This window comes from Fistularia commersonii, chromosome 16 (assembly GCF_037954325.1).
Source record: "Fistularia commersonii isolate RoL2024-O1a breed Wild chromosome 16, RoL_Fcom_v1.0, whole genome shotgun sequence".
Taxonomy (NCBI): domain Eukaryota; kingdom Metazoa; phylum Chordata; class Actinopteri; order Syngnathiformes; family Fistulariidae; genus Fistularia; species Fistularia commersonii.
This window is the reverse complement of record NC_141299.1, coordinates 17,218,431-17,238,920: the sequence shown is the minus strand read 5'-3', so window position 1 is coordinate 17,238,920 and position 20,490 is coordinate 17,218,431. Positions and strand designations below refer to the sequence as shown.

General features: G+C 43.0%; 1 protein-coding gene across 3 annotated transcripts; it reads left to right on the top strand.

Annotated features, from left to right (window-relative positions):
• Positions 1-4,370: 4,370 nt before the first annotated feature.
• On the top strand, positions 4,371-20,391 carry mpv17l2 (MPV17 mitochondrial inner membrane protein like 2). 3 transcript variants are annotated; one of them, XM_086161799.1, is made up of 11 exons: positions 4,371-4,501; positions 4,698-4,935; positions 8,071-8,232; positions 8,480-8,556; positions 10,139-10,267; positions 10,364-12,183; positions 12,398-12,681; positions 14,289-14,567; positions 16,237-16,400; positions 18,353-18,634; positions 20,254-20,391. In XM_086161799.1, the coding sequence occupies exons 2-6, from the start codon at positions 4,746-4,748 to the stop codon at positions 10,460-10,462; spliced, it is 657 nt and encodes a 218-aa protein (XP_086017925.1). In that variant the 5' UTR covers positions 4,371-4,501; positions 4,698-4,745; the 3' UTR covers positions 10,463-12,183; positions 12,398-12,681; positions 14,289-14,567; positions 16,237-16,400; positions 18,353-18,634; positions 20,254-20,391. The 3 variants fall into 3 exon arrangements, with proteins under 3 accessions (XP_086017925.1, XP_086017924.1, XP_086017923.1); XM_086161798.1 differs by having other exon boundaries at positions 4,701-4,935; positions 18,353-20,391; XM_086161797.1 differs by having other exon boundaries at positions 18,353-20,391.
• The last annotated feature ends 99 nt before the right edge of the window (positions 20,392-20,490 follow it).

Genomic DNA, 20,490 nt, shown 5'->3' with positions numbered 1-20,490 from the left:
AAACACAGGCAGGTAAAGATCCGGTTAATGCTTCCAGCTAAAAGGTATCGTTAAACTATTACGAGAATTTCAAAAGGCTATTGTTAATATGTTGAAAATTATTAATCTAAATAAATCTCAGTTAAAGTTAAAATCACGAAAAGGCCGCCAAAGAATCTTACTCGTCTGGTATATTTACATTTCATTCATGTGTTTTATTTTGAAGGAAAAAAGTACTTCCGGTATTTCAGTCGCTTCACAGCTGCTTAGCTACACTACAGCGCTAACGTAGAAATGAGTGACAGGTGGGCGGATGATTGATTGTCTGCGCAACCAATCAGGAGCTTCGCTGCAAACCGATCTGAAATATTCCTCCTCGTTCAACCTGCCATTTATTATTGATGATCGCTGCCGGACGGACTGAATTACTGATGAGCAGGTCAGTGAACATCCCTGCCGTTTTCACACACTAGAATATACCACTGTCATAATATCCATACCTTTCTACACCATGTTTTACAAATGCAGAATTGCAGCAAACTTTGCAAAGCAACATTATTATTATTGTAAGTAGCTGCAATAATGAAGGACTTGTTTTCTAAGCCAGACGAGGAAGATATTGTAGTGTTTTAGTCAGGGAAACACTCGTGTGATGGTAAAACGTCTGTTTAATGAGCGATAGTTGTTGTTGGCCACAGCCACGCCACACAAGCATGCAATACAACTTACAGTTCCCCCTCAATCCCAGGTAAAAAAAACAAAACAAAAACAGAATTCATTGCACCCCAAACCACACTCACAAAATTCCCAGAAACCCCTAAAATCACAGAAAACAAGCATCAACATAAACCCCAACGTTCTCCTGGGTCGCTGTGCGGCACGCCATCAAAACAAGGGGTAAGTGCAGATCCCAGTCTCGCTGGCGGTCGGACGTCAGTATGGACAACTGCTCCCTCAGAGTATGATTGAACCTTTCCACCAGTCCATCAACCTGGGGGTGGAGTGGTGTTGTGCAGGTCTTTGTGATGCCCAAGCGATGCACTTCGGGCTCAAAATGTCTGCCGCGGTCGCCATGGATGGATTCCGGGACGCCGAGCCGACTAAACTTCCCCACAAGCAGTGCATCTACTATTGTCTCCGCTTCCTGATCGGGCAGTGCACAGGCCTCGGGCCATTTCGTGAAATAGTCCACTAGAATATAGCGATTGCCTCTCTCCGTGCACGGCGACGGCCCGATGACATCTACCCCTACCCGCTGCATCGGCTCCCCCGCTGGAAACTGTTGCAGGCAGGCCCTAGACTGGCCCCCGTGGGCCCTTGCGAGCAACATCACCGGCTACAAGTCTGGATCTTGTCGCCGCCACCCGTAGCTCCCTGCTCAGCTCGCATCTCAACCCCTCACCCGACTGCAGCACCGGTCCGTCTCCCTTCTCCTCTCTGAGGTCACGGTGTCGGTAGTATTTAAAATGTCGAATAGAAAACACCACTACCACTACAGCCCTAACCCTTCTCCGCTCGCATCTGTGCCCAGAACTAAGTGTAAGTTAGGATCAGGGGCTGTGAGGACCGGTGCCTTGTCAGGGCCTGCTGCAGTGTTCGAAAGGCTCAGAGGAAAGTCTGGTCTTTCTGCAGAGGCCTGTACAGGAGAGCAGCAATGTATGAAACCCCCTGCGCAAACTTCCTGTAATAGCAAGACAGCCCTAAAAAACTCTTAGGTGCCTTCTGGTCTGCAGGGGTCGGCCACTCACGTATGATGCTAACCTTCTCCTCGCCCCCAACCCGATGCCCCAGGAAGGTTACATCCTGGCACAGCGACTTGCACTTATCAGGACGCAGCTTCCGTTGCAGCACCAGTGCAGCCATAGCTGCGTCAAATGAGCTGCCATAGGTGAGGATATCGTCCAGGAACACCTGACACTCAGAGCGAGGCGCGCCCGCTAACAACCTCTCCATAAGGCGCACAAATGTGGCCGCAGAACCTTAAACTGCCACAGTCCTTTTCCAGTGTCTTTGGCCGGGCCTCGACAGACGGTGGAACCTGCTGGTAGCCACTCCTTAGGTCAAGGGAGGAGAACCAGGAGGACTCCGCCACCAGAGCCAGGCGGCGTGGATGCGGTCGTATAGGTGCAGCAGCATCCCCGCAGGCTCCACTCAGGCCGTGCCACCGAGACTGTTGATCCGCTGTCAACCAAGGCCATACATGGAACACCCTCTATGCGGATGGAAATATGGAAAAATGGAAGTCCTCCCCACCATTACAAAGTCCCGCCCTCTGTCCCCGCATTGAACTGGGACACGGTCATGTGGCGTCCCGCCTATTGGGACCCCCCTCCGTTTCCCGCAGCCTTAGCCTCAGCAGGGTAGTTTCCTTTCAGAAACTGAAAACCGCAGCCCCAGCGGAGCCGTGCCTGGCCGTCCGGCTGTGGCTGCCGGACTGCCGCCTCTGTACAATGGCGACGCTCCACAGCCACAGAGAGGCCCTCGGTCATTTCAGCCACCTTATCCCCCCACGGTGGCCGCTGGACAGTCATATCACACTCCCCGGCTGTTCTAACGTGAGGATCAGGCGGGGAAAGTGTTCTGATAAACCGGTCCCGTGCCAATTCGGTTTTGCACTGTGTTGGGCATATGCACATATGCACGCCGTGTCACCCCTTCAATATTGTTTGCCAATTCAACAACTCAAACTGAGCATGGAAACCATCCCGGTCCGACTTTCCAGCGTATTTAGGAGTCTTTATCTCCACTGGTGCTTTTCAGTTCACAGGCGCCGCCATCTTTGTTTACATCCTTGCCAGACGCGTTGCCTGACGACACGAGTGTGCGGGGAAAGCGCTTTCGCTAACCCTTCCTACGGCAGGATTCACTTTTCACTTGTTTCTGACGACGAGTGTCAAACTGTCCCCCCTGGTGTCGAGCAAGCATACCCTTCTTCCTCCTCCTCCATCATGATACACATCGCAAGATCCATCACTGCATCAGAACACTGTGCCGGCGAGGATAGCTTTTCTTTTCTTAGCTTTACTTCTGACACCAGTTGTAACGTTTTAGTCAGGGAAACATCCGGGTGACGGTAAATTGTTTGTTTAATGAGCAATAGCTGTTGTTGGCTGCAGCCACGCCACACAAGCCTGCAATACAACTCATTCTTGTCTGCAGCACCTCTTGCATAGGAGGTGGAAATCTGAGGATGGTGAAACGTTACCGCCGTCAGGTCTCAGATAGCAAGGTGGTAAACAAAGAGGTCATACCAAAAAAAACTGCAAGGAAGGGGAGCAAACCTGAGGAAACATGTACCTATGATGACCTCAGCAAAAGCAAACGTAAAAGAAGCAGCAGGGACGGTCTTACATAAGATGTGTCCCACTTCAGCGGCTGCATTGCTCAAGTGAATAAAATAAAAAGATGAGAAACACAGAATCAACAAATTTGACTTGAACCAGGTAGCTTGATGCTGCAAGGGAACGTCATGTGAAGCGATTGGAACTGAACAAAGTAAGTAAGATATAAACAACGCCCAAATATATTCAAACATGGTACACAATTAATGATGTCCGGTAATTGTAATTTAGGTAACATTTGGAAGCCATAATGATATTACTTTGAGGTTTGTTGCCCAAATACTTCCTTGAGTTGTGATACTTTATGTTTGGTGAGATTTAAAGGGTACGGTGTATGTGGGTCAGCTGGTATATTTATTGATGTATATGATCTTTATGTGTTTAACAGGTGTTGTTTTTTTTTGCTCTTGTGCTCTTGTCATAGAAGATGGTGTCATTTGTTTATTATATGGCATTTTCAGCAGGTTCAGGGATGAATTTCATAAATTTTGTGATGTCACTGGAGGTCCTTATAAAAATCACATTTTGTAATAATAAAGATGGAATTAAAATGCAATTGAGATGCATCTACGAATAAAGCCTCCTCCAGTCAGTGTCTGAACATGCACCTATGGAAACTGTGACACTCAAACATTTAACAGAATCACTAGAGCTTGCTTTTGACAACCCGGGGGGAAATATAGCTTGGATCACAAGTTGCAATTAAAAAAAAAAAATGTATATAAAACTTTCTTACTTTTCTTCTGGTACTGGACCTTTAGGGTATTCAATTATACAAATTATTAGTATTATTATCACGTTTTATTATTATCATCATCACTGTTATTATTATTATAGGATATGAAGTGTGTGACAGAGAATGCAGAGAATGGGGTCAGATGGAAAAGGTTGATTTGCTGCGGCGACTCCTGAAGGGAAAAGCTGAGAGGAGAAGATTACAACAACAACAACAATAATGATAATAATAATAATAATAATAATAATAATAATAGGGCCCTCCACACCAGCAGGGGGCGCGCTAACAATTTACTTCCCTAGAAAAACCCTGTTCGCACTCTTCTTGATGTTCGTCGTCTTGTATTATCGTGATGGCGCTCAGGAAAAACCGGCAAGGACGCAATGACATATCCGAGAAGTTGACCATTTCAACTTGAACTACAATTTGTAATCAATTAGGACACGTAAGTCACCTACCCGGTTATTGTTTCGTCTTTTTATAACTGTTTTGTCGGCGTCGGGCTAACCCTGGTTGCTAGTCAAGCTAACACAAACAAGCTAACATTTAGCTTCAACAACGTCAAGCCGCTAGCGATGCGGAGCATAAACTTTGAACTCTGAAGACTTTTTAACTTTTTTTTTCCTCAATATTTCCCCTTGAAGTGACGCACCGCCGATGACCGCGCTCTTCACGCTTTACTCGACGACATGCTTCCCCAGGCGGGTAAAGAGTTTCTGGTCCGCATACGGTTCTCCTGGCGGCGGCTCTTCCAGGGCCGCTACCTGCTGCTCACCAACACGCTCAGCGGCGGAGGGATGCTGGCGCTGGGAGACATCCTGCAGCAGAGCCGGGAGGAGCACAAGGACCCGGGCAGAGTCCGGGACTGGACCAGGACAGGTCAGAGGGCCGGGGGTGGTGCAGAGATTTTGCTTTTAAAAAACTCTCTGCCAGTCTAGCGTCCCTGCCTTGACTTGCATAGGGTTCATGGACATGCAAATCAGAGCCTAGAGTTGGTGATTTGACTACACGCCCACTCCGAAAGTACAGGATCAGTCCGTTTATTGTTGCTGCAGACTAGAAACATTTGGTTTTGACATCCAAAGATGAAAATGAGACAAGAGATCAACATTTCAGCCAGGTGTTTACATCCGTATTTGAGATGAGATGAGAACAACTTTATGTATCCCGAAGGAAATTGTTGTGCCAGAGTTTCAAGTAAAAACATAACAGTAATAGATAATAGTAGGAAGGACGAAGAATAAGAAATACAATGAAATATAAATTGTCTTAACTGTTAACTGTTAACTACAAAGATTTGAACATTCCCTGCGGCTGAGGGAAGAGGAATTAAAAAGTCTGATAGCCTCAGGTAGGAAAGACCTCCTGTGGCGTTCAGTGGAGCTCCTTGGTGGCATCAGGTGGTATTTGATGCACAACTTACAAGATAAGATTGTTTTGTAATGACACGCCAAATTTGATAGTGAGCAAAAGCATTGGAGCGCATACTTAAAATAGATGAAAGTGAATATTACAGAATATCTAGTTGCAATACCTGCATCGAGCCTGCAATCCATTGACGCAACTAAACTTTTGCATTCTTTTTCTGTCTTGCTTTTTGATGCTTTCTCTGCAGCCTCTTTCAGTTTTTTGTTTTGGGGGTTTTGTCCTTTCAGTCGCCTCTTTAGCAGGTAAAATGCACATTCTGTAGATTTAAGTCTGGAGATTGGCTTGGCCAGCCTAAAACCTCCCACATCTTCCCCCATGATTTTGACTGTGTGTTTTGGGTGCATCTTTCTTTAAGTTGGCAGACAAAATGTTTCCATGCACTTCTGAGTTCATTTTACTGTGCCATCACATTTTAACATAATCAATGACGGTCAATCAGGCTGTTCCAGAAGATCACATGCAAGCTTAAGCCATGATGTCATCTCAGCTGGGTTTCACAGATAAGCTTGTATGTTTGCGTTTGTCTGTGGAGGTTCTCAGTTTTGCAGATCTTGCACAATTCTTGTCAAAACTTTCTTATCGAGGCAATTGGATTTGAAATTCTTCACTTGAAGACGTTTCACCCCTCGTCCAAGGAGGAGTATGTTTGGGTTCATGAGCGGATCCTGTTTTTCTCCAAACCTTCCAATCGTTTAGTTAAAGGTGGATCTTTGTCACATCAGTCTGTAAAATTTTGTCTTACGATTTTTGAGGCTCATCTCTGTAATTTGTGACCTTTATGGCCTTTATGGCCTTGCTATAAACAAACACAGGCACAACAACAGCACAAAAGAACAGAAGAGCCCGACAACCATGATATGATTTTACATGATAGTGGAAGAATAAGTCAATTTAATAGCCATAATCTGAACATTGTTACGATGCCAATAGATATGATGCGGCCCTGGATTGCTGTGGACATTTTCACTCAACTAGAATCCAGATTTCAGCAAGCGTCTTAAATGAAAAGTTGTCTTTTAGGTGCGGACGCTTTACAGTTCATCCACTGTGTCCTCCATGTCTGATGGCAGACGACCTGCGGCGTTGCAACAGGTTGTGATCTTATCCAGTCATTTTTCCGGAGTTGTTTCCTTGGGGGAAAAAAAAAAAAAAACTTGTTAAAGTGTTCAGGGAGGGCTGGAAAGTGAGTAGTAATGGATTTCTTCATGTTGTTCATTTTCCTCTATTAACTCCTGTTCAGGAAACCTATCAATCCTGTCCATTTCACCGTTCACATTCCAGCGATCCACTTTCCTCTTGATTTTATCACTCGCTTATATGATGCTTTTGTTTTCGCCTTGAAATGACAAGCCGAGTCAGTTCTGCATGTCAAATATGCAGGAGAAAAAGCTGGGACTTCATCTCCGTCGCAAATAAGCGCACCTCGTCCCACAGTTCATACAGGCGGCGCAGGACAATCTGTCCTAATCCCCTCAGTACCCCGAAAATCATCTTGCCACCCTCAATTTGGGAATCTTTGCTCCAGAGGTTGTTGCTGATGTCATAAACAGATATTAACACGCTTTTCTTGAAAGCTCTCACAATGTTTCTGCAGTCACCTGCTGACGTCTCCTTGGTCTGCCTTTTCTGCGTTCCCTTCTTCTCCAGGACGCTCCAGATGCTTACGCTAGCTATAGCTGATGCCTTATCGAGATCGATTTAGTTTTTCCTTCCTTCTCCCAGTTTCACTCTTCCTCACGTGGATCAGTTGCTAGAGCGGGCGTCCTTCCAACTAGAAGTTGGTGGTTTGATTTCCGGCTCATGAAAGTGTACTGGGTGAAGACACTGAGCTCCAAGTTCTTCCCGATGGCCTTTGGTGTGTGTGTGTGTGTGTGTGTGTGTGTGTGTGTGTGTGGAGACCATTTAAGATTTGTTTTTCACCTGATTTGTTTTGTAACTTTGGCTACAACTCTTAACTATGAATGTAGTCTGTGCAGGTTGAAACTGAAAGTGCAGTACCAACACCTCACATTTTCCAATCATTTTTGCTCACATGAATATGGCCGGGTATATTCTGTTTTGTGCATCACATGTAGATTGTAAATATGCAGAAATGAAAGCTGAAATGTTATCTCTTGTCTCATAGTCAACTTCTTTATGTAAAAACCCAAATGTTTTCCGTCTACAGCAAAAAATAAACGAATTGGCTTCACAGCTCCGATGTTCTGGGAGAAGTTTGGGTCATTAGTTTAATGTCAAGCATGTTTTAACTGATCTGTGGCTCTTAAATCAGCTGTTTCCTGTGGCAATGTGCCTTCACAAATGTGTGTCTGTCTCAATTGTGTTTTAAAAAAAAAGTCAATAGAGAGAACCAATTTGTTAGTCAGAAAAAAATGTGATTCCAGAAAATTGTCAATTTAAAAAAAACGAAAAAAAAGTTTCCTTTTTCGCCGCAAGTTTGCATTTCGACTTGCTTCCAGTTTGCTACTTGAGATGTGGATCTCTGACGTTGTTCAGATCATTCCTGCCAAGAAAAATCTCACTTACATGATACCAGATGTGTGTGTGTGGACATAAATTCTTACTGCCTTGTGTTTCCCTCCAAAGGCCGCATGTTTGTTGTGGGCAGCTCCATGGGGCCAGTCTTGCACTTCTGGTACTCGTGGCTGGACAGAGCGTTTGTGGGAAAAGCTATGAAGACGGTGGCCAAAAAAGTTCTGGTGGACCAGCTGATCGCTTCACCAACTTTGGGATTGTGGTATTTTTTAGGTGAGGAATATTACTTCGTACACTCGTGAGATCCTCGTGCGTGTCTTACGCGAGTGACTTTCGGAGCCAAAGGTCGGTTGCGAGGACATCGGCGAAGACAAAAGACAGCCTACGTCAAATACAAAGGTCATGTTTGATAAAGGGGGAAGATACGACTGTTGTGTTCATGCTTAATAACAGCACACACCCGACGTCTGACCTGAATCATGGCTGATACACATCTGACCGACAGCCGTGTCTATTGCAGGTATGGGTGTCCTGGAGGGACACACTTTATCTGACGGATGGGGGGAGTTTAAAGAAAAGTTCTGGGAATTCTATAAGGTAAGTGCGTTGGCCGATCGATGCCGACATTTATCGCTCGAGGAGTGACTTTGACGTTTGTCTTTGCGTTCTTATCGAGCGCAAAGAATGAAAGCTGCCTCGTGAGCGCGGTCGAACACGTCATCCGCTGTCGATTGTACTTCGTGTTTAAGGGTCATTAAGTTGAGGTTGAGACTAAACAGATTGCGGTTTACTTCAGGCGCACTCAATCCTGTCCAACTACAAACTGTCAAGACATGATGTGATGTCATTTTTTTTTTTGTCATCTACATGAACATCATTTCTCATTTGCAAACATTACTGTTTACACTTCTGTTTCACTGCCAGTTTAGCTAGAATTCTTTTTCTTAATTCAAATACCATTCACTTTTCATATTGGAATTTTTCTTACTGTGCTGGGAACTTAATATTTTATCCTAATATTTAATCTTTGGACACGTACACGCTCGGCCCTCTAGATGGCACTCCGACATCGCAGCAAACATTTGGAAGCATCCGCTGAACCCCAAAGAAGTGACCGCACATTCTGCTCATTAACATGGATATTCTGCAATATTCTCACTGCCCAGAATCCAAACAGAGCAGAACAGAGTCTGAAACTAACCGGCATGAATTTAATTTTTGTTGTCAGTGTCTTAACGTTGCCTTCCTCAGCAGAAGCCTTGGGATGATCCTGCTGTGCAACTCTTTCCCATTGGAATTGATATGTCGGCGTTATGGATCCCCTTTGCGTTCAGTCTAGGGTTTGGTTTTTATTGACGAGAGGGCGGGGATCACCTTGAATAACTTTGTGGTCAGACCTGTGGTCCCCTGGTGGAATCATCTGGTCCGATATTCTCAAGATGCATATTGCTTGTATATCTCGATTCACTCACACGCTTTGTGAGTCTGAATTGTAATTGGAAAGAAGATAATGAAGTAAGATTTAGATAAGTGTCCTTGCAGGGTTAGTATTTTGAATCCAACTTCCTCTATCAAGTGAAAACGCCGCAACAAAAATATGAATAAAAATCACGATTAGCCCCCAGAGAGTAACACACTGGTTCGTTTGAGTTTAATCTTAAAGTAAAAACGCTCGAATCTGAAGCCCGTTTCTGCTTTTCCTTTGTGAGCGCAATTGAAGCACCCTGACATGGGGTCCCTTTGTCCTTTTCTCATCTGTATTATTCAATTCAGAGTATTAGAGAGGCATTTTTTTGCTGCAGTTTTGCCCGATATAAGAATCACTGCGCCAAAGGTGCTGCCTTTTTGTGGACCTTCCTTTAAGACTGACGTTTCAAAGCATTCATTGTCACATGCATTGAGTAGAAACGTGTTTCCCTGTACGGCGAAATTCCCACTTTGCTGTCCGCAGTGCATTTGGATATATACTGATATAAACATTAGTATAAATGTGATTATAGATATGAATAAAACAGTGGCAGTGCAATAAGACATATGAGTTTAACTCACAAAGTGTGGGTGCAATTTTGGTCATTATAGTTGATGGCCGGCCGAGCGACATTGAGCATCTATCCGCTGAAACTAATCTGCCGAGGTCTGTTTATGCTAATCCCCGCGTCATTTCCGTCTCCCCTGCCAGGCGGACTGGTGTGTTTGGCCGACCGCTCAGGTGATCAACTTCTACTTCCTCTCGCCCAAATTCCGCGTCCTGTACGTCAACACCATCACCTTAGGGTGGGACACTTACCTCTCCTATCTCAAACACAGAGTAAGTCAGCCCTTTTCCTTTCAAACGGGGGGAAAAAAGAACAGCTTCACGGGTCGCAACGTCAAGCCGACCGATATTTGTCGTTCATATTGACAGGATGACAGCCGGCCCGCTGTCCCGCAGGCAGATGGCAGCGCGGCAGACGTACAACAGAAAGCGCCGCCTCGACCCGAAGCTCCGGAGGAGAAAGCTTAGACCGGCTCACCAAGGTGTTTATTGGAGGCGCGGAGGATTTCGGCGGATTTCGGCAGACGGCTGCGCTTCCCCCTCCGGCGTGACGAGCAGAACTCCCTGCCTCCTCATGAAGTCTGAAAGTGTCTCCGTCCAGTTCCTGTGTTTGCTTCTGACTTCGGTGCCTTTTGGTTCAAAAAGCTCCTGCACTGCCCCGTTCCTGTGTTCGGTGTCAAAACTTCCAGCAAGTTGTCCAGTACAGCTCTACATCTTGATTTATCATTTTAATTATCCCATATAACCAAAATGACCACATTATCATTATACGAAAATATAAAAATGAAGATGATTCTTAAATTATTATCATGTAATATGATATTTTGATGCTGTGCCTTCGCAGCTTCCTGCGGATCTGATTGACTTTCAAACTTTGCTGTATTTTTACTGCATTGATTTTGTATTTGTAGTAATACAATCTGACGTATATTTCGATGTGATTATCTTTTAAATTGTATTTATCCATCAAATGATTTATTTGACGGGGCAAAAGAAATCACTGATATTGAGAATCGACTGCTGCTTTACATTTCCGTCAATGTGATCTGTTTATTAGCTGACGCTAATTACGTTTATCACGACTGTAAGCTGTAAATGAGCTCAGCTCCGAGAGCTGATAGATTGGATTTTATTTATTTTACAGTAATCACCCTTTGAAGATAATGGCAAATTTACCAAAGTAAATCATTTGTATATTAAGGTGGTTATAACTTATAAAGACGAATCACTGTAAACCTTACAAGGGTCTTTAAGTCAGAGATAGTTTATATTCAAGGGATTCAGAAAGTGATTGTTTTTTAATTCCTTCCTTATGCTTGTTATTTTACCAAGTGCTGTGTTTTATTTGTTTTTATAGACCCTTAAAAAGTAACATTGTACTTCAGTGTTGTTTTTGTTTGTTTTTTTTGTTTTTTTTACCAACAACTGAAAGAACTTAGCTAACACTTCCAAGAGTTTGTTGATGTTGAGGATGCGGCTCGTGACGCCATCACCCCAAATTCATGGTTTTGTCTGCGGCTGTGAAGGTTCACTCGTCACCGGTGTCCTCTCGCAGTCGTGAACCAGGATCTGCTGGAACTTCCAACGCCAAGGACACCCTGGTGTTACCGTGTTAGGTTTCACTGACTGGACCAACAGCAGCAATGATGGAGAAGTTGGTTGCGACTACAACTTCTGCAGCGTTTCAAACGCACAAAATGTCTTCAGGGATGAAGATATCCCTCCGCGAACGGGCCCGGTTCAGTTTTTCCACCAAGTTCTTGAAAGCTGGAACAATAAACTGCTTTCTCTGGGACGCGATCCCGACTGAGCATCTGCTGGACCTCCTCGTACGTCGGCATTCACTTTTCTCCGGGGACGTGGGTGAACTCTGCAGGACGCGACCGAAACGATTGTTCTCATTCAATCCGCTTGTTTAGAACATTTAAACGTGGAGCTGAAGGGGAAACCACAGCAACTTCTTCTTTATTCTAGGGCCAGAAATGTGCTTTTATTTTTCCGAACTAAATATTTTACAGACTTGATTTAATATTTTTTCCCTCTCTGACGTCAGTCGACTGACAGAAACGTCAGTCTTATTTTCATGTACAGATTTTGATTGTTACCTTTGGGCTGCACCCTCGTCTCTCATGTCAAATCCTCCATCTGACCTTCTCGGCTTCCTGCCTCCCAGTCGGGCCCCTGACTTCGTAAGCATTTTTAATTTGGATAATTAACATCTTATATGTATGATGTTGGGTTAATTAAAATGCTTAAAATTTTTTAATTAATTTTATTGTAGAAGGTAGTAAAAATGAGAGCATATGAAAAGACATAAAAATAGGAATAAATTCATTTTGATTAATTTTCTAAGGAAATCTAAAGAAGAGATAAACACACGCTAACGTGCAGCCCGTCCTACAGGGGAGAGGAACGTTTCCGAAGAGCTCGGATCAGAAACAAAAGCCGGGATAACAGCAGCGTGGATGGAAGTTGAGGCAAATACAGACTGAGCAAACATTGACTCACCTGCGCTGGACTGATGCTGAGAACGGTCCTCCTCCCCAGTCAGGCTCGACACATCCTGCTCTCAAGGATGTGTGTGTGAAAGCGTGCCTCGGCCGTTCGTCCGTCTCACACTTCTTTCACCAACAAGACCATGCATCTCATTGTACTGATCTTCCTGCTCCAAGCATTGGTCGGCCGGGGTAAGTCAGCCTGTCACATTTACACCCATTATTGGATCATAACACTTTCAATGTTTTCGAGGTTGCAAATCGGGTGAAATTCCCATTTCGACCTTTTCGTGTTTAATCTTAAAAAAAAACAAAAAAACCCAAAAGTGATTTTTTGTAGTTGCATGTACAGCGTTTGGTTCATTACAGGTGATTAAAGTGAGTTCATTTAGTGAGACCAAAAACTGAGCGGCGGGAAGGGAAAGTCCAAGTCCGGGTGGAACCCTGGAGCAAATATTTGATCAGTTAGAAGTAATCAGGAGCCGAAGCTGCATCCACGCTGGCGTTCTGTAAAAGGCGAGCGCGCACCTTCAGTCAACCCCCCGGCGGAGATTCAACCTTATTGAAAGACCCGCCGAGCAGGCGACCCGACCCGGCCCTCACACACATCCTCTTTGACGACCAGTCCAAACACACACTCGCTCCCATTTATCTGCGCTTTCTGTTTTTTCTCTGGGCGCAGATCGGCTCGGGACTCGTCACCCGCGAAGGCAGAGGCCGATCTCAGATCAGCTCTTAAACGACACGATATGCAAATAATACACAACTTGGGTAGAGACGGAAAACCTCGGAGACCACACGGAAAAGGTCAAAGTGCATTTCTAATCGAAACGGGATCTCTCTCTCTGACTCACAGCCGTCTTCTGGCAAATCCAACATTTGGCATAAATGTCATAAAACAGTGCTAATGTGGTGAAAGTAAGGCGGTGCATTTACTATTCTATTACTCCTGTGACATTTGACCCTTTTGTGTGCGATAAATATAGTCCGCGTGTTTCCAAAGAACATTAGAAAATGTTTTAAATGATAAAGGCATGCAGTCAAAAGATATTCTCTGTGATCCACAAATATGTTTGGCTTTAAATCTGGACTGGAAACGGGAATCAGACTCACTCGTCACCTCCTTGCATCAAGAACAAAAACAGATTTTTGGGCTGCGGGGGTGGCGGGGGGGATTCGACTTCACCGGAATTTCAGCTTTTTATCCTTTTAAATATTTCCAAAAAATGTGCACAGAGGCAGTCGTGGAAAATCATGATCATCATCTAAGAATGCTCATCAAGAAATAAATATAGATTTGACATTTGATGATAAATAGTATTTGAATATTATGAATAGATGAGAGGGTGAATGGTTGCAGGATAAATGGTGTAGATGTCGAATGAATGAATGAAAAGTACCAGTCATACGCTATTCAAATCTTTATTAATCAAATTCAATTTATTTAATTTTCAATTAAATTTAAATTTAAATTCAGTTCAAATTAAATTCAATTAATTAAAGTCAATTCAAATTAAATTAAATTTGATTTAATTTAATTCAATGAATTAAATTCTATTTAAATTCAATTTAATTCATTTATTAATTAAATTCATCTTAAAATAAATATTAAGAAAAAGACCAGGATCATCCAAATAACAATCGTCGGCAAAACAATAGCAGTCCATAATGTGTGTGTGAAATATTGTTCTTTTAAACAAAATCAGTGTGTCCTGCGCTGCAGCCTCATTTGATACCAGGGAACGTTTTCTTCTTTTCTTAAAAATAATGTTTTTCTTCCACGGTCACGTCCGACACAGTAACGCACACGACCCAGTTGCCGACGCCCACGTCTTCCACCGATGAACGCGGCGCCGACCACGTGTCATCGGCATCACCGCCGTCCTCCACGTCAACACACACACCCAGCAAACATCCCACCTCCGCTGCTCACGTCCGGACCGACCAGACGTCCGACCAGACGACCGACCAGACGACCGACCAGACGACCGACCAGACGTCCGACCAGACGCTCTCCCTCGGATCGACAGCGGCGACAAACGCCACCGTGACGTCCACCATAAACACAACCAGCCCAGGTTAGGCTGCTGCCCCAGTTGGGGCTAAACTTTACTTTGCAAGGGTGTCAAACTCATTTTCACCGAGGGCCACGTCAGCATCATGGTGGCCCTCAAAGGGCCACATGACAAAGTGACAGTATAAATGGAACTAAATGTAATGCAAAATAAATGTAACTACTCCTTCATGTTAAGTAACTCTGAATTTTTGACTCGATCCAATCCAACATGTTACATATACATTCCCATCTTCCAACTGCAGAACACATTCTGCTGCCATCGGAGTTCGGCTTTTAATTCTTGGACAATTAGTTGTTTTTCTGGAGGCTAACTTCAGCATACTTAGCTCTGTGTTTTGACATAGAATGCACACTTTTACAACTGACGCTGCCTCAGAACACAAAAAAAAAAAAAACAGTCTTTTTTTTCTCCCTGAAGCACAAACGTATTAAGAGCCAGAATCAGTATCAGAAAATCTTTGTTTGTCCCCGAGGGGCAATTGGGGGGCACATGGGGTAGCAGAATCAAAATTGTGAACATCAAGAATAAAATAAAATAGTAATAATAATAATTAAAAATGAAATTAAAATTTTAAAAAAGAAAAGACAAGAAAAAGAGAATAAATTATTATTATTATTATTGACAATAATAATAATAATAATAATAATGATAATATAAATTATTACACAAATTGCAGTTACCCTTGCTCTGCATTTATATAATAAATATATCATGAAGACGTGGTAGTGACCCGCATGGATCTTTTTGGCCTTCCCATCTTTCTTGAAACAGCCTTTCATCTTTATCCAGTTTTCTCTTTTTGGACATTTAAGGATTTGGAATTCTCAATTCCACTTGTTGGAATGGCGTAGATGTGGATACACTGTATTGTAATGGCAGGATCGTGAATTCCAATGCCGCCTTGCACGCCACATCACGGCCTTAAATGTGGAAAAATGTTTAGCTTGGTTTCGTACGTTCATCTCGGTCATTTCAACTTGTTGAATTAAAGACACACGATAAGAGAAGATGAACTTTATTGATCCCCATAGGGGAAATTCCTTTTGGGATCAATAAAGTTAAAATACATCTGTAAATACATGACAATATACACACATAAGATGTAAAAATGAATAAACAAGAATCCTCTAAACAACTTAATTTGCCTGACCCTTACATCAACCCATTTTGGAAATTAAGAAAACAATAAAATATGTGTTTTATACACACAGTCGGCAGTTTACAAGCGCTCCCGCTTCCTAATTCAGTTTTACATGAATTGCATTGTTATTTTTAAATGGGTTTTTGAATCTGTTTAGCGCATTACACATTTTTATTTCTGTCCATGTTCACTGGACATCGGGTTTGTAACGTGCGCTTTATTTGAATTCTCTTTTTTTTTTGCAGTATTGTACACGCTTGTACATACGACCCCTATAACTGCACCACCGCCAAACTACTGCGTACTATATATCTTCCACTTGCACCTTATTTATATCCAGATTCTGGATATTTCTCCCTCCGAGAAATAAAAAGGAATTCAGAATTTGCCTGAATGTTAGTCAAGATGCATTTATTCTTTATTGTGACCATTATATCCATTAAAAGTTACACGTTTCACAAAATGCAAAGTCTAGCATTCCTGTCTTGACTTTGTCCAAATGTCATTTTCGCACCATCTCCTCCTCAGCTCTACCAAATGACTTCACTAAAAACGACTTGGAGTCCAACCCTGGCCTGGTGGCGATCATCTGCATCTTCTGCGTGGTCCTCTTCCTGCTGCTGCTCGTGGTGACGGTGAAATGCATCCAGTCGCCGAGGTCCAACTTCCAAAGACTGGAAGACGTCCCGATGGTGAGTCCGAGTTTGTCAACAAGTTCTGCGTATAATCTTATTTTCCAGTTAGCGCTGTGGATGCCGCCATTTACATGATCTCAAATTGGACTGAACAGACGTAAAGCACTTCCTGCTAAAATGTGGTTTTAATTTTTATGTTGCCAACTGGGCCAAATCTGCTCTTTAGTTTTTTTTTTTTGTTTTTGTTTTTTAAAAAACACATGTTAAGCGTATATGTTCATATTGTATAAATGAAACACCGTGAATAACGACTGGGTTTTCATCGTCATCAATTGAAATTAGTGATTAATCTGATTAAAATTGTTAATTGATCGATCGACAGGATTAATTCATGGGCAAAAATGTGTTTTGCCAATTTCAACGTGACCTGTTGAATATCACGTCATTAATGATGTGCTTTCTTGTGTCGAGGTTATATGCACGAGATGAGTGATCACCTCAGTTCACCACATTTGTAAGATGTAAGATAAACTTTATTGATCCCTATAGGGGAAATTCTTTTGTCACAGCAGCCTAACAGTTATAGTGTCCTTTGCAGGGTTTGTATTTTGAATCCAACTTCCTCTATCAAGTGAAAATGCTGCAACAAAAATTCAGGCGCTGGGAATAAAAATCACAATTTAGCCCTCAAAGAGTAACGAACTGGTTCGTTTGAGTTTCATCTTAAAGTACAAACTTTATCTTAATTGCTCAAATCTGAAGCCCGGTGCAACTCTCAAAGTGCAGGTGCAAGGATGAGAGCAAGAGGACAACTGTTTAGGAATATAAATATAAATAAAGAGACAGTTAGGAGACAATTAGAAATAGCAAAGACATCCACAAATAAATAGACAGCAGAGAGAAAAACAGCAAGGATAAGAATAGACAACAGAATGGAAAGAAAAGAAAGTGAGGGTGAAAAAGAGATGACCAAAACTAAATAGCAAACAATAGCAAATAAATAAACAGAAAGTACGAGTGTGCTGAGACCAACAAGGATTAAAAAAAAGACAAGAGTTAAGGCGTGACACGTGAACGGGTGAGATAGTGAGGTTGTTTAGGACTAAAAACATGCTGTCACTCACAAAAGATGGATAAGCTTAAAACAGCGGGCCGTAAATAATTCAGCGAGTCTTGTTTTTTATAGCGAACATGAGTCTGACCAGGCACTGAGAGGTAGAGTCCAGTTGCACCGAGCGTCCTTGATACGGCGAATTAGCATTATGCTAACTTGCATCGCGCGGGAGATCCAGTACGGTTTTAGTACGGTGTGTGTGCGAAATTTCAATTTAATAATAGTGTGTAAGAGCGGGTAAAATTAGCAGGTGGACTCGCTGCCGCGACCCACTGGGGGGCCGTGTTCATCTGAAGGATCTGAAAAACAGATTGGCGGCACATAAAAGTGCTAACAGGAGGTGGGAAGATGATGCGCTCTTCCCTCCCCGCTCAGCGATAAGCAAAGTGACTCGTGAGCACATATTTATGTAAACAGGAAACCTTGCCGGATCGGTTTGGGCGTCTTTTTGTCATGAATAAGCACTTTCCTCAGAAGTGAGCGCTCCTCGGCGTCTTTCCACCCGCAGAAAACCTCAAAGTCTCCAGTTTCAGAAGCCGATCTGCTTGGCGGAGAACCTTTATTGTTGTGAAACTGTGGTCGCTGAGAAACCCGCAAGAGGGCGATCAAAAAGTATGCAAGAACGATACACGACCCGACGGCGTTTGGCAAACCGAGCAGATGGAGAGGAGGCGATGACCTTCAGCTTTCATAAACAATAGGACACGTCGCACGTAAAGGAAGTTTGAAACTGAAAGCGTGGTCGTCCGTCGAAAACGAGAAGACCGAAAAGGTTTATATTTCAGAAAAATACAGATCTTTCACCATTTTAAAAAAAGCAAAAGTTCACTTTGGTAGAAGTTTCACGCTTCTTTTGTATCTTATTGACCGATACAGTTGATCTTGATCTTCGCAGGGCAAAGTGACCGAGGCGTCTCCTTTCGCTCAGCCGCCAAAATAACAGCGAAACCCGCTCGGCGACGCCGGCGGCCACGGCGCCGGAGTCTTCTTCGTCTTTTTCTTCTTCATCACCACCATCATCGTCGCCTTGGCCCCCCCACCACCCCTATCCGATTCCGGAAAAAACTCCGGCTTCAGCTTCCACCTTTGACCTGCTTTGTCGGCTACTTTTCACTTTTGCTGAACGGTCGAAACCGCTTTGCTGAAGTTTCTTTTGAAAAAGAGAATCGACCTAAAGGTAAAAATACACATTTTCTGAATTGGTAGCGTTTATCCTCGTCAGCACTTTACCCTTCACAACGGCACTCGAACAAGTCATGTTTTTGAGGGGAATTTCTATCATTCGTTTAAAAGATATTTTGTATGTACAGTTTTTCCCATCTTAATTCAATTCATTTATAGGTAGGAAAACAACCAATATCACTGGATGTACAGAAAATAATTTTTACTAAATTTTACATTTTACTGAAACATATTATTTATTAATATTGTCTTTCTTTTATACATGGACTACAGAGATACGTACACTGCTAAAAAAAAATAAAGGAAACATTAAAATAACACATCTTAGATCTGGATTTCACACAAGTGGGATTGACTTGGAGTTACATTGTGACGTTTAAGTGTTCTCTTTATTTTTTTGAGCAGTATATATAAAAAAAAAAAATCAACATGCCAGGGAGAGAAATTGAAATATATTATATGAGTAATATTTCTAATTATATAAGTATATTTTCTATTTATTAGTGGAGATGAAGTATTTGTTTCCAAAAACTACAATATTTTTTCAACTCCTCGGACATTAATTAAGAGCTATCGCCACAATGCCTCCTAATGACAGCCTACTGATGCTTTTTTTTTTATATAAAAGTTTATTTTGACGACTAACGGGCATTTACATTCGTTCTCCCTTAATACAACTGAATAATCCACATTAAAACACAAATCCGCCGGTCCTTCCAGGATCCTTTTTCTACCTCACCTCACGCTGATAATACCTTTCCGCAGTAAAGTCCTCGCTCATAACTAATTCACCAGCAGGATGAGAATTATTAACCAACACATTGTGAGGTGTTGGTTTTGCAGAGCAGCTAACATCGGCGCCTCAACGCCACGCTGCACCTCGGAAAAATCCTGCTTTTCCTTTCCGGATGGTAGCAGGACAAATGCAGTACTAGGAGAAATACCAATACACAGCAGCAGCTACTTAATAGTAGTTGTAGGAATAAAATATGGTCCATCTTCTACTTCTTTTCCTTTGGGCTTTTCCCTTCAGGGTCTCCACAGCCAATCCACCTTCTCCATCTAACCTATTCTCTGGATCATCCTCTCTCACACCAACTACCTTCATATCCTCTCTCACGGCGTCTATCCATCTTCTCTTTGGTCTTCCTCTGGACCTCCAATTCCAGCTTCCATCTACCAATATATGACTCTCCCTCCTCTGTTCATGACCCAACCATCTCATTCCTGATCCTCTCCATCCTGGTCGCTCCCAAAGAGAACCTCAGCATCTTCATCTCTGCTACCTCCAGCTCCACCTCCTGTCTTTTGGTCGTTGTCAGTGTTTGCAGATCATCTTACCATCATCTCCTCCACCTTTCCTTTCCCTCTGGCTGACAGCCTTCTATGTCTTCGTACCCCTGACACTTTTTTTCCACCCATTCCAACCTACTTTGACCTGTCGACCTCTTTTCCAAACTCTCCTACGCTCTGGACTGTTGACCCCAAGTACCTGAAATCCTCCAGCTTCTTGATCTCCACTCCCTGTAGCCCCAGCGTTCCACCCGGGTTCCTCTCATTCATACACATATATTCTGTCTTGGTGTGACTAACCTTCATGCCTCTCCTTTCCAGAGTATACCTCCACCTCTCTAGATGTTCCTCCACCTGCTCCACTTGCTCTTGCTACAGATCACAATGTCGTCTGCAAACAAAATACGGTCCTTATTGATCAGACATTTTTACAACTATTAAACCGGTAATGTACTACTTGAGTGTGTTTTTACTTTGTAAATGGTAATTCTAGCGGGAAACACGCTTACAGCACAAACAGATCAAACCATGACTCCAAAGAAAGATCTTCATCGGATG

What these genes read in the sequence shown, in the direction of transcription:
- mpv17l2 (XM_086161798.1), top strand. Translation starts at nt 4,746, where the DNA reads ATGCTTCCCCAGGCGGGTAAAGAGTTTCTGGTCCGCATACGGTTCTCC. An exon ending in CCGGGACTGGACCAGGACAG is followed by an intron (nt 4,936 to 8,070) that starts GTCAGAGGGCCG and finishes TTCCCTCCAAAG; the next exon opens with GCCGCATGTTTGTTGTGGGC. An exon ending in TCTCCTATCTCAAACACAGA is followed by an intron (nt 10,268 to 10,363) that starts GTAAGTCAGCCC and finishes TCATATTGACAG; the next exon opens with GATGACAGCCGGCCCGCTGT.